Raw genomic sequence first — 14,305 nt, 5'->3', positions numbered from 1 at the left:
CTTGCAGATCTTACTGAGGCAAAACTCCCTATAGATTTCAATAGGCAGTTTTACCGGCAAATGGGCTAGAAGCTTGGGTACTATGTACTTATTCCCATGCTCCTAAAATTATTTTTTAAATTGTATCTTTATGTATCAAGTTATAATTTTAAAAAACTGTAAAATATAAATGTGTATACATTGCTATTTTAAGTACTGTTTATTAAAAATTCAGTTTAAATATGTCTATATATACACAAAATGTCATTTTATTCTGAGGAAATATGACAAGTTTTTAAAAAAATAAATACATTATATACACAAAGTTCCATTGTTTCTGCTAACCTAAAAGCAAAACATTTATTTGAGCACTAATGATTATTTTGCTTACTTATTTTTCCTTGGGAAAAAAATAATCTAAGTAAAACACAATTAAATATAACCCTATTATTCAGGGCTTTTGCCTCCAATGTTGAGGCTCATTAGTTAGGTTCAGCAGTATAAGCCTTAGCTATCACTAACACCACCCAGCTAACATACATACAAAATGACATTTTATAAAGTAATAGAACATTTTATTATAAAATATCAATATGAAACATGACAGCATGGTTCACTGTGGAAAAGGGGTAGAAATGTTATTGCCAAGAGGCGTTCTAAAATACTATACTAGTAAAATAAACATATTTTTAAAGTTATTCTTACAAAAGCCTACTTTCAATGTAATTTTAGAAAGGAAGCTCTTGACATTCTGGAAAGCGAAAACACACAGAGTACAAGAAAAAGCAGAGCGTTCCAGTGTTCTTGTTTTACATTCACATTCTAGTAGCACTTTTCTCTTGAGTCTCTTTGAACAAGACAATTCAAACAAATCTTTATTTACATTACAGATTTACATTTTTACAGTCTTGGAGCCTGATCCTGTAGTCCTTACTCAGTGCCCACTGAGTTCTTTGGGAGTGTTGCCTGATTAAGGACTGCAGATTGAGTCCTTTGTGAGCTTTTAATTTATGTAGTTTTTCCAGTGCTCATTTCCAAACACACTGGGACTTTGGGCAAAGGTCCCCCCCGTTTGTTTGTTTTTTGGCAGGGTGGGATACTTATTAACAGTGTCTAACCTGCTTGTTTCTCTTACTACCATTGTAACTAAATATTGCTTATTTTTTCCAATAGGGAGATCTTCCTCTGAACAAACCTTGCACAACAGATTCAAGTCATTTGTGATGGATACTAGTAATATAGCCATTCAAGTATGGCAGTTCTCTTATCTAGAATGAACTGCTCAAATATAAACCATGTAATTATTTCAGACAAGGTACAATAATCATTAAATCCAAATTCGAAAGTATTCTCATTATTTCAAAACATTTTTTTTCTAAATTAGAGACAGTCTTGTGATTTAGATATGTGATAACTAAGAAATATAGGTAGATGAGCTTTCAATGGATGCCTAAACCACTGCACACATTATCATGAGAGACTATCAACATGGATCTCTATAATACATCAGTGCTATAACTAACCTGTTACACTAATGCACAGCACAAGAAAAGCAATGTTTTACATTTCAAGTGCGCCCCTCAACTTAAAATATGAAATGTAATAAAACACTATAGTTAAACTATTAGAGCCCACTCTTGCTCCCACTGAAGTTGATGGCAAGCTTCCCACTGAGTTCCGTGGGAGTAGGTTTGGGCCCTTAAAGACTGGGGAATGACTCTGCCTTTCAGATTCCCCTCCAGTAAAACAACAGGAATATAAATATCCAGAATACTTTTCAAACTATAGAACCAGGTACATTCATCTCTTTTTAAAAAATAAATCATTTTCTAAAATAGTATTTTTTAAAAGCAATGTAGAAAGTAGCTTTTTTAAAAATAAACTCCAAAACACACAAAAATCCAACCAATGTCCCTGATCTAGAAGAGATCATTTTGATATTTTTTATGAAATATGTTTTTTTTTTAAAAGAACAAAAATACTAATAACCTTCCCAAAGCTTCACTTTCTATACTGGCAAGCAAACAGATGTCATTAATTGTAGGAAACATTAATCTGACATACAGACATTATTTATTAATTGTACAGCGCCTTCTGTGAGTGCTGAGATTCTTTACAGAATTATAGACTATGCCCCCAATTCTGCAAGCCCTTACTTGAGTGAGTAAGCCCTTACTTATGCAAGGAATTCCATTGAAGTAAATTGGGCTATTCATGCAAGGAACAGTTTTTAAGATCAGGCCTCATACAGACACTTTGAAAAAGAACGACGTTAAGTGAAAGTGGTGAGTTCTAACTATTCTTAAAAAAAAAAAAAGAAAAGAAAAGAAAAAAGCAGTCACTGGAATGAAATGTACGCTGATATATTTTGCACTTAGCTTCCTACACCACTTTCAATTTTAATTATTAATTTAAAAAACAAAACAAAAAAGTGCTATATCGTGCCACTGATTTATTTTTAAACATAACTCCCCATTGATTTCAATGGGGACTTCTGCTGAAAAGTAGATTGCTCCATGTTGCCCATATTTATCAGAAACAGTATATTTTGCTGTCTGATAAAATTCTAGCATCACACTTATATGAATAGCTGTATAGGTTAGAGGGAATTCATCTCACCATTTTATCATATTCCAGGCTCTTCAACCTTTTACATCTGTCATAGATTTAAGCCAAGAAGTTGTTTTTCATATGAGTCTGGACTTGCACTGCTGGTGGAATACTTTAATAATTTATTTCACATTTGCTTTATGTTTAACAACTTGCCTTCACTCTTCCATGTACTAAAATAAAAGTGATTAAATTAATTAAATAATGCAGTATTTTATCATTTTTATTTCTGCTGAAAACAACGATTAGATAATGAAAGTGCTACTACAATGAAGTTTTACATGGAGGTTTTTTTTAGTTAATAGAGTAACTGCTTAATCTTGTAGACATCCTGTAGTTGTTACTGAAACAACAGGAGTTGAATATGAATTTTGCCTGAGTTTGGATTTCAGGGTTTGAGCCATTAACTTCTCAATTATTTGATTTTTCTCATTAGCAATTCAACAACTAACAGGTATTGAAGCTGCTAATAGTCAAGGGATGAGGGTTACCGTATGAAAAACAGTGAAAATTTTTAGCCAACACATCCACAAAGATACTTAGGGCCAGATCTTCAGGTAGTGTAAATATCACTGTAGCTGCATTGACTTCAATAGATGGATGCCAATTTGCACCAGCTGATGGTTGGGCCCTTTATTTGAATTTTTCATGTTCATTTATTTGAAGATGTTTTGTGGAAGTCATTTTTGTTATTGTAATAGCTTGCATTACTTAGTGTGCTCTATTGGCACTATTTGGGAGGTACAAGATGTTGATGTGGAGAGAATTCTACTTTACTGGTGTCACTAACTGTACTCATCAAATGCTGTTCATGCTTCAAGCAATGCATCTCTATATGGAATACAATGTTAATCTTCTTTCTTGTAGTCTGAGAGGAACAGAGGGTGGCAAATGGCTTAAATGGTAGTGACTCTTCCAGTTAACATGAGGAAACATGTAAAGTTAGGAAAAAACTGGCACAGCTATAAACCCTATGTATAGATACATAGGGTTTGTAGACCCTATTTCAAGAGTCTTATATTTTACAGCAGGACATTCTCTTATATGCTACTGGAAAGCTAAAGTTTTTTCAATACCTGTGAGAGAAAAGATAACAAGTGGATGTTTCAGAGATACTAAATACCATTCACTGCTATGAAATGGGCTTAAATTAAATATTTCAGTCTCATAAGAATAATTCCTTAATGTATGCTGACTGTTAGCTAAAGGCCATTTTTCTTAGGACGAACAGGAGCCAAAACTGTTTCACTCTGTTTTAGCTTGGTTTCTGTTTTGTTTTTATGATTATTATTTCAAAAAATCAATTCTAGTTTTGCATATAAATGATTGTAAAGCACCTTTTTGATTATATTAGATAGCGATCCTTACAATCTAAAGTAATGTTCTCTGGCAATGCAATGTTTTACTATACATTTTTGTTCAAGTGGCATCATAAAAGCCTTAAATTATGTGCTTCATAATTGTACATACGTTCAGAAGAGAATTAGATAAAACAATGAAAGTAAGAGAAAACACTCATTTTTTAGGATTAGTATACTTTCAAAAGTTAACGTGTTACTTAAAGTTTTATAACCAAAGAAATAGATCGTGAAAGGTCCAAGAAATTTGTCAAACAAAACATTTTCTAAAACTTTTCAGATCACACGTAATATTAAAAATAATGGCAATGAAAAATCTGGAAAAATCTCTTATCTGTGAATCAGGTACAGAGTTTAATAACACAAAATCTTTAATCGTTTTAAAAAGTATATGTATTTCTAATGTATGAAGTTTAAACTACCAACCTTTCTTTCTGAAGCACGATAGGAACTATAAAGAAGTTTCAGCAAAAGACGAATTACCTCCCCCATACCAGAATGTTACATCAGGTAAAGATAAAAATGTCCTCTAATCATGAAACTAGATGTAGAAATCTCTTGCATGCAAATCTAATAGCTATTTCAAACAGCAGGTCTTAGCAGTTTTGTTTGTATCTGTGGCAAAAGATCTTATAAATATGCTTCCCAATTACTAAAGATTGGTGAAATAGAGAATTGGACAAATACTTATAATTCATTTTGTCAGAGTAGACAAACATTTTTTCAAGCACAATTTTTATTTGTTAAACATATATAAAAAACAATTTTATTTTCTTCCAAAAATATTAACTTTCCCATGAGCCAGTAACCTTACAATTGATTGATCCTTGAGAGCAATATTACTACTTTTGCTTTATCTCCTAAAATGTACAAAGCATTTAAAAAGTTTGCTTAAATTGTTAGAAGAGATTTATTTTCTTGCAAATTAATTCTTTTTAACTCTTTATGATAGCTCTAAATCCCATAAAGAAAGATGAATTATCACATACTGAGCCCAAGCTGTGAAACAGGAGGAGACAAATAGAGACCCCTACTGTGTTTAACAATGGAGAAGAAATTCCTGGCTCAATAGAAAATTTTTCTGTCCTTTTTCACAGACCACAAAAGCTGTTAATATGGATTTGAACAGTGGAGGGCACTCTTGCTATGCAAAAACTTGTACTGACCTGGCGCACGTAGCTTAATCTATTCAGTGGCCTAAATCTCAGAATTTGTTAAGTAACAGCCACCTGTGGCACAGTCACTAACTGTCTTCTGTTTAAAACATTTGCAGTTTCTAATTTGTGCAATGAAGCACTAGTTATCTAAAACACTGGTGCCATTATGTATGCATGCAGATGTGGAAGGAATGCAACATTCACAATTGGTTCAGAATATCTGTGCAAGATATTGTACCAAATAATAAGATATTTGTTATGTTTCAAGACCATATATAATAAGCTATTCAGTTGGCTGATATCACATTTTATATTTATAGAAAATACATTTGTATAATTAAATATACATGAACATGCTCACTTTTTTTTTAAACAGAATATTTTTTTATTAGGAATCCTTACAGTTTCAAGGCTGATAACTCTAACTTAGCCAGTAATGAAACAGAAAGTACAAAATCAAATAAGGCTAAAGAATTAAATAAAACACCAGGCTTTTACATAATTTCCTTGCTTCAGAAAGTTGATGATTAACTAAGTCTTAAACTACATAAATGTAATTTTAGACTGCCTAACTCTGCAAAATAAAACAGACCAATGACTGAACAAATACTGGAAGAATGGCCAGTTTGTGTTTACAGGACCACAAATATTAGAAGCCAATTACGAGCCCAATCCTGCAAAGGCTTATGCACAAGAGGAATGAACACACAAACATTTAAGTCAATGAGACTACTTCTGTGAGTAAAAGTTACTCACGTGCACAAGCGTCTGTAGGACCGAAGTATAAGTAATTCACTGCTAATTATGTAGCTCAGTCATTTTGCTCATTTGCCATTCCCTGTACTGCAGTGTTGTGTTGGATAACTAAAGCTGCACAAAAAACTAAACAAACCTATTACTGCTAGTCATACGCAGTTTATGAAACATATTACTACATAGATATAAAATCATACAATGGAATTACCAAACAGAGCTTTTTGGAGAGTTCTCTTGAAATAGTGAATAATAAGGCTGTTCTGATTAATTGAAACAAAAGTGCTATGGCACATGCAGGGTTAATTAAGAAGTTCAAGATGCAAGGCCGCACAAAAGGAACCCTTTTTCCTTCTTTGAGAACTGTAAACACTTGTCCTGAACTAGATGGGCATTTGATAAGTTGTACAGCATGTAGCAAACTCACAGGGATCTCTAGTTAACACTCAAATTCAGTGTTAACACTTAACAGAACAGTGGTAAGCCGTACTGCCAAGGTCAACTGCACAGATGTACTAATTGTATTATGAGCTTGACATCTAGTGGCCACCCCTGGCAGGGCAAAGCAGGCAAAGGTTAAATCAGCAAGCCTTGTTAAAGCACTTCTAACTACCCACCCTCAGGGAGAGTCCTTTGGAAGCTTGTTGGCACTCCGTGCAATCCCACCTTTTCACTGAGACCAAAGAGACTTTCTATAGTACACTGGACACTAATACACAGAAAACACAGAAGGGGTGGTCTTGAACACAAAAATTAACCTGTTTAAGTGTGGATTGAAAAAGACAGGCATACATTGTAAAATATTTAGACGTTCTATTGACTTTGTCAGAAGTATTGTTTATTGGTGTATTTTCCAACCCCAAGAGTTTTGATTTTTTTGCGGGGAAGGAGAAGGCACAATATTAACAAAGTCAACACTGAGAAAATTAGAAAAAAATCTGGTTTGAATGTTGTGTGTGTGTACTAATATTGTGCATAGTAAATTAGAACAAAACAAAAACCTAGAGTCCAGTCTTGTTTAGCTCAGTTATTTAAAATAATTATTTTAAAATTTCACGAGTTTATGTTTTCTATAATTCATTTATGGCATGATTTTTCTAGCTTTTCCAATTTCCTCCCCCCCTCCAAAAAAGGAAACCATCTGTAACAGAACGCCACTTAAACATAACCCTAAAAGTACATTATGGTTTAAACCTTGCTCAATTTAATCATGGAAAACTCCTATAAAATATAGTGGGAGGTTTTGCGAGGGTAAAGCAAGCAGCATTTTGGCCCTCTTCATTGAAATGTACTGTTCAACAAAAATGTAGAATTATAACTAGATTTAACACTACTTCCTCTGAAAAGTTTATAGAACATTACTGTCAGCTTACAGACAAAATATTCTGGTTGAAGTGTTTCATGCATGCTTTATTTCGTATAAAATATGTCAGAACTGAACTATTTTAATATCATACCAGACCTGTTTTATTATCAGCAAAACTAACTGACTCACCTCCTGAGTCAATGGACAGTCTACAGATTATGCTTGTCCCGGCTTGGCAATCAGTCAGCAAATCATATGGGGAGGGGGAGGACAAAAACAAAAAACAAATAAACCCAACCAAAAAAAGAAGAAAAACAACCCCCTAAAAATCAGGACTTAAATTATTTTTCAGAAGTAGAATTTATGAACATTTGTTTGAGTTTTTTCTTTTTTAAATAAATTCTTATTTAAAAAGAAACTTGAATACTAGCTTCTCAAATGAATTTTTTTCAAATATTTTAGAAAGTACAAGTTATCAACATTTACAATTAAAGGTATTAGTATCCTGCTGATATTTATTATACAGAAGTCAGCGTAGTACCTTTGAAGATTTCTCAAAGAAAAGAAAATATCCATATGACCACCTCAAGCTCAATGGTAAAACTTCTCAGATTAGCAGCACAAAATGAAATCTGACCCACTTTTGCCTTCTTTTACCATTATCTTGCATACAACAATCAACTTGTTAAATAATTCCTGATGTTAATCCATACACTTTCCTTTGTTCTCTTTGAAGAGAATCAAAATTATCTACAAATATATAAGCTGCAAAGTTCGTAGATGAATTATGTACAAGAATTCCAAAAGAACTTCAGCAAACAATCTCAATTATCCTCTCTCATTAAAGTGGCAATTAATCAGCAATACTTCTATTTTACCTTAAGATATTATTTTTCAAACTAAATAAGCAATCTCTGGTGTTGCTGCTTCAAAAAGAGTGTTTGCAAAATCTGGTTATTTTTTGGGGTTATTTTTTGGTTGTTTGTTTTCTTATATTTTTAATGCAGATATATTCCTATGCTTGTAGGGTGTGTGTTTAATTTATATACACACATATATAAAATAATTTTTTTAACGAAAATTGATTACACAGAATTGGTGTAATTATATATATATATATATATGATTTCAAAAGAACACTGTATTATTTCAGCTAGTAGATGTTAAAATATACAGAATGTAATTCTTGTTCACCAGCATTCAAAAGATACAGCCATTAGAATGTATTATGCATTTTGCAAATGTAAAAAAAAAAAAAAAAAAAGAAAACACTTCAATGTAATTATATGCAGCATTTTAAATAGATATTAGGTTGCAAAAATCATATTCAAAGATTGCCATTACTTGCTTCCTTTAAAGTATTCCTTTCCTCTCAAAACAAACAATAACACATCTCAGCCATTAGCTTAGAATGAAAACAGTCCAAAGCATCAATTGCCATAGTTACTCTTGCTAGAACTTTAGAACAGCAACACTGGAATCACTTTTTTAACATTATAAAAACTTTGTTTAATTATTCCTACTTTAAAAATGCTAAGCTCATGCTATTCACTAGTAACATGAATTAATCTGAGTCAAAATACATGTAATATTTCTCTTTTCTTTAGTAGAATATAATTTTGAATTATCAAAAATCTGTTGATTTAGGAAAAACAGAAATGCTAGAAATTTAAAACACTAATATCTGAAATCATTTTTTCTTAAAAAAGAAGAGCATATTGTGTTTTATATCAACAACAGTTTTTCCGGGTCTTCTGTCGCTCTTTGTAAATGATTTCCATCATTTTGTTTTAATATGGCATCCTTAAAATGTTGTGTGAATAAATATCTTTTTGTTCATTATTCTACAATATATCTGGCAAAGCAATCTATAATTACTAGTTGTTTGCCAACATTTCTTTTCCCATTTACAAAAGGCATATTTTACCTTTCCACATTAAAAAATCATTTAAAATGATTTTCTGAATGTAAATTTGTAGCTCATGACATTGTCAATTATCTTCAGATTTCAAACACTTTCTCACCAGACTTCCCATACTGAGACTGTTCTGTTGTTGAACTCAGCTGCATTATGCTGTCATCCAAACTGACTTCAAAAATTATTTACTACAATTCTAAAGCTTCCATTGTAACATCGCCACCTAAGTTGACTGGCCTCTATATAACTTTAAATACAGCCTGCTGTTTATCTACCATTCTGTTTTCCAAACTGGCAGGTTTCCTTTTGCTACTGTTCATTTGTAATTATAAGTAATATACCTATAGAACATTCACTTAAAATGCTTCACTTAATGAAAATATATTTTGATAATGCTATTAAATATATGCTTACATTAAATAAATAAGTTCCTCAACTTAATATTGGGTTATCAATAATTTCTATCACAGAGTGTAAATACTCTAAAAATATGTAAAAGGATACAGGTAATATAAAAGCATTATTACTTTCTTTGCTTTAACCCTCCCCCCCACACACCCTCAAAACTGCAAAATGACTCCTCCTCTGTTCTGTCCTGGACTGACTATTTTTGGCCTGTTGCAAAATATGTTCAGGAACTGTGGCAATATCTTGATTACAACTGTGAATGGAAATGAAAAGCACTGACTTGAAAGACATGTTTTAATTCTAAGATCTTCTTTGTGCACCTAAATATATTTGATCTTTTAAATTGTTTTAAAAGTAGCAATATTTGTATTTTGTATGATAAAGTACAAATAATTTACACTATACAAATGTGCACTACATATCCGTCATCTTGTTTACACTACTAAGTTCACCTTGTTCACATTTCTGAAATGAAAGTGAAAAACCAATAACAGGGCTCCAGCTCTTTTATTGTTAACTACACCGGGTTTCATTCCATTAATTTAAATATGTTTTAATAAATGGGGACACAACACATTTTGATAACAGCCTTCTAAGGCTGAGAAGTATTTACATTGTTGCATTTTAGGGCTGCTGTGAAAGCCGATTTTGAGCTATTCAGGGACCACAATAATAACGCTTTAAAATTCCTCACTGGGATGCAATGTAGTCCTTTTGATGGAAAGACTGTCTTTCTCATTCGGCAGAAATAAATCCATTCATTTAATCATGTAGTCATTGAGGGCAATACAAAACAAACCAAGTGTGAGAAATTCTATGTGATGAAGTAAACAAAACAAAACCAAAAAAATATATTTCCATGACAAAAAGATTCTTTGTCCTTAATCTACCCACCATATGCAAGCGTTTCTTTTTAGCATATCTCCTGTTCTAATCTCGGGTGACATGGCTACATAGATAAGACTCCCGAAACAAAGCAAAACAAAAATAGTTTAAGAATTTTCTTCAATATATTAACTCACCAGAAGTGACATAATGAGGCAATGCAGTGTTTTCCCCCCGGTACTGAAATGGATGCTGAACATGTAAAAGTTTGTAAATGAGAAATTCTTAAACCAAGAACCCTGCCAACAGACACTGTTTGATTAATCTTGTTTCCACAATGACAAATAATTTCACTTTAATTCTGCACTGTCACTGCTATGCTTAAACTTAAGTAAAATAAAAACACACAATGTTTTCTTCTTCAGGTGTGACAGAAAGCAGCATTTCCCTGTCTGTCTCTTACTATCAGTATCCAAAAGGCGTTTCCAGAAGTGGTTAGCGGCCCCTTCTCTTTCCTTCCCTGAACAGTCGAAAGCAACCTCCTCCCACCCCCAAAAAATACTATGGGAAGGAGAAAGAGGTGGTGGCAGTCCTGGGTTTGAAGATTTGCCAATCTGACAGATGTTTTAACCTGATGAAGTAGATTCACACTTCAAGCTTCAAAGTTGTGAAGTTCTGATACCATAGTCCAAATCCTCCTTAGGCTCCAACTTTCATCCCTTCCCTCCCTCCCCCACACGCAACTTGTAAGTAATTCCAGTTTTGAGGCACAAATAAAGCAGTGTGGCTTTTTGCATGTTGTTCTGGTAAAATAAAGGAATGAGGGAGTCTAGAAATAGTGTCTCACTGACTGATTATGCAAGAAACTAAAAAGATAAATTATATGGAAGAAGGAAAAGAAAACTTTCCAGTGGAAGCCCTGAACCTACCCAAGGAAAAGTGAGGGCTGTAGGATGCCTTTGCAAATTTTACTTCTAATCAACACAGTTAATTCTATTTTTAAAAAGCCTGAAACCCCATTTTATAAATGTTATTGTAGGGGCGGGGGAAAGGGATCACTGCACCCCGGGACACTTGTTTACTGGCAGTTTGGGCACTCTAGCTATATTAAACCAGGCATATGTGCCTCTGTGTGTGGGGGGCGTGGGGTGGGGGGGGGACTCATGGCGGATGGGTGGGAAAAATAAACCTTCCCCACTCCATGTGGCTGCTGTGAAAGACGATGGTGGCAGTGATCGTTTGTAGTCATTAGGACTAGTATTAATCAGAGACGAACCCAGAAGAACTGAACTGAGATGGGGAGAAAAGCCAGCAAGGAGGAAAGGTACAAGACCGCCCAGGCTCCTCCAGACAAACTCTGCTCCCCCAGCCAGCCAACTTCCCCTTTATGTCAACGTCCCTTACACCCCTAGGGGCTGTACCCACCCCCCCTGCTCCCCAAAGCCCCCTTCGGCCTGCGGGGGAGGAGTCAGAGGTGCAGGAAGGCAAAGCCTTCCCACCTACAAAGTGGGGGGCGGGCACTTTGGCAATGGGGGGCCCCTCAGCAGCCCCGCCGTCTTGAAGAGGGCTCGGGGGGGGGGGGGGGCAGGAGGACGGGGACCGAGCGCGCTGGCCCGGTTTGCTGGGAGTGTGGCTGGAGCCGGGCTGCTCCGAGCCCCCCTGGCGCTGCTGCGCATCCCAGCCCGGCGGAGCTGCCCTGTGCGGCTCGTTCTGCGGCCCCCACAGCAGAGCCCCGGCAGCTGAGCGGCTCCCAACTTCCCTGCTTCGGAGGGAGGAGATGGGGCGGCGCGGGGGGGGGGGGGGGGCATTTCTTCGGCTGAAACTACGCCAGGGCGTGCGAGAGCGAGCAACTAAACCCAGCTGGGAAGGGGGAGGAGAGCTCGCCTCCCGGGTGCCAACCCCTCTGCCTCGCGCAGCTCCCACAGCCCGGGGCAGCCCAGTGGACTCAGCCCCCTCCCGCGCCAAGTCCAGCGCTGATGAAAACGCCGCCAGGGCCAGCAGGGCGTCGATGGGAGGGATGGTTTCCTGTGTGTGTGTGTGTGGGGGGAACTTGGCGGAACTGTTAACTTTTCTTTTCCGCTGTGTCTCCCCCGAGCGGCCCTAATCCCCACTCTGTGCAGCACGGGGAACGAGCCGTGGCCCGCGATGAAAATAAATAAATACCCGCGCCTCCCCCTCCCCCCCCCCACCACCATCACAGACGCACAGAGCCAGAGACACACGGAGCAGCCCCTTACCGTGCTCAGAAACTACCTCCGCCTGCAGCTCCTCGTCCGACTTGAGATGCTGGGGCTTCGCTTGCTTTCGCCGAGACATGCTGCTAACTGCGGCTTCTGGATGCTGCTTTTTGCAGAGGCATCAGCGGGAGGAGGGGGGGTAGCCGGAGGGAGGGGGCTGGAAATAATTGATCGCAAAGAAAAAGTCGAGTTGGTAGCTGGGGGGGAGGGGGGGGGACGAAACAAACAAACTGAGCGAGCGGGGGGATTAGCCGGGCGGGGTGTGCGCGGTGCTGTGGGGCGTGCGCTGCGAGCTGGGGCGGCTGCGCGGATCGCGCATGGGGCTCGGTGATTATGATTGTGAATAATGCATGGCGATTAATGGTGCTGGGGGCGAGCGCGGATTGGCCCGGCTCCAGCGGACTCAGGCTGCATATGTAAATGAGGGACGGGGCTCAGCAATTAGCCGCCTCACTCCGCCAAATGATGCGTCTCCCCGGCACCAGCAGCGCCTCCTGCAAGAGGCACCGACCCCAGCGGCAGCAGCAGCGGCCGCGGCGGCTGCAGGGGCAGCCGCAGCAAAACACACACACACACAGCGCGCAGCGGGGCTCCGGTGCGCACACGCTTTACACAACATATGTGCGAGCTTCACTTGTTGGGGAAGGTCATGAGCTTCGTGTTCTTCTTCCCCGCCCCCCCCTCCGCTACTTTTGCTTGGCTTTCTTCTGCTCTGTGGGCTTTTTTTTTGCACCACTCGGCGTCTTCTTCTCTCCTGGCTCCTCTTTCCCCAGAAGTTGCTCTGGATGGCATCTGATTTCTGTATGGGCGCGCGTGTGGGCTCAATTTCTGCTTGGTCGGGAGGCGAGAAACTTTTGTGGGTGTGCTCCGCTCTCTTTCCCCTCTTCTCTCCTTGGAGCTTCACATTCTTGTCTTTTGCTCTTCCTCCCTCCTGCTTCTCTTTTTTCTCCTTCCTCCACCCCGCTGACTTTTGCTCTCTCCTCTTGGGAGGGAGGCGGGGGGGGGGGGACACACACACAAAACCACAAACCCTTGAGCAGTTTTGTCTTTCACCTCTCCTTCCTTCCTTCTTTGTCTTGCAGCTTCTTTCTCCAAGCAGAGCCTCCCCGTTGCTGGTGGTGCTGCTCACTTCCTGTTGTCCACGGGTAGGAAGTTTTTGCCCCCCTCTTCTCGCGCAGGTTGCGGTGACTCTTTGGTGACACCCTGCCCGGCGATCGCCCGCCCCCCCCGCCTTCGTTCAGTTCTGTGCCCCGTCGGCTACTGGCAATAGTCTCTCGCGCGCGTGGGTGCTGAGCAAGCCTTTGATCTCCGGCAAAGGAGCTCGATCCAGCCCGGGGTCCTCTGCTTCTGTCTCTCTCAGGGTTAGGGTTCGCTTGCTGTGCTGCCTGCGGGGGGGTGGAGGGGGGTGCGTTGGGTCTCCCCCGCCTTTCGCGCACTCCCGCGACAGCTCAGGTCTGCCGGGCTCTCCCCCCACTCAACGCCTCCTCTCCGCGTAACAGGAGGAATGTGCAAACCGAGGTTGCTGCTGGTGCTTTCGGGCAGATAAACTTTCAAGTTTGGGAGCGGAGCGGGTCACACGGCGGCTCCTCCTACTGCTCCAGCTCTGCACCTCCTCCTGCTCCCACCCCCCCGCCCCCCCAGCTCAGCAGCCCGATCTGCTCCCAGCCGCTTCCAAATGCTTCTCTTTCCCAACAGCAGCTTGTCTCACAATCCCCCCACCCTCTTTTTAAAGGAGGGCGGGCGAGGAAGGGCTG

General features: G+C 38.8%; 1 protein-coding gene across 1 annotated transcript in view; it reads right to left on the bottom strand.

Moving 5' to 3' along the window:
* SALL3 (spalt like transcription factor 3) overlaps window positions 1–14,080 on the bottom strand; it is a 24,280-nt gene extending 10,200 nt beyond the window's left edge. Inside the window, exons 1-2 of the mRNA XM_073331796.1 lie at window positions 13,605–14,080; window positions 12,552–12,708 (exon numbers count right to left, since the gene is read on the bottom strand). Of these exons, the coding sequence (XP_073187897.1) occupies window positions 12,552–12,630 (79 nt within the window). The 5' untranslated portion in view covers window positions 12,631–12,708; window positions 13,605–14,080. The remainder of the gene's footprint in view (window positions 1–12,551; window positions 12,709–13,604) is intronic.
* Between the last annotated feature and the right edge of the window lie 225 nt (window positions 14,081–14,305).

Source organism: Lepidochelys kempii, chromosome 2, assembly GCF_965140285.1.
Source record: "Lepidochelys kempii isolate rLepKem1 chromosome 2, rLepKem1.hap1, whole genome shotgun sequence".
NCBI lineage: Eukaryota > Metazoa > Chordata > Testudines > Cheloniidae > Lepidochelys > Lepidochelys kempii.
This window is presented reverse-complemented; position numbering and strand designations above follow the sequence as displayed.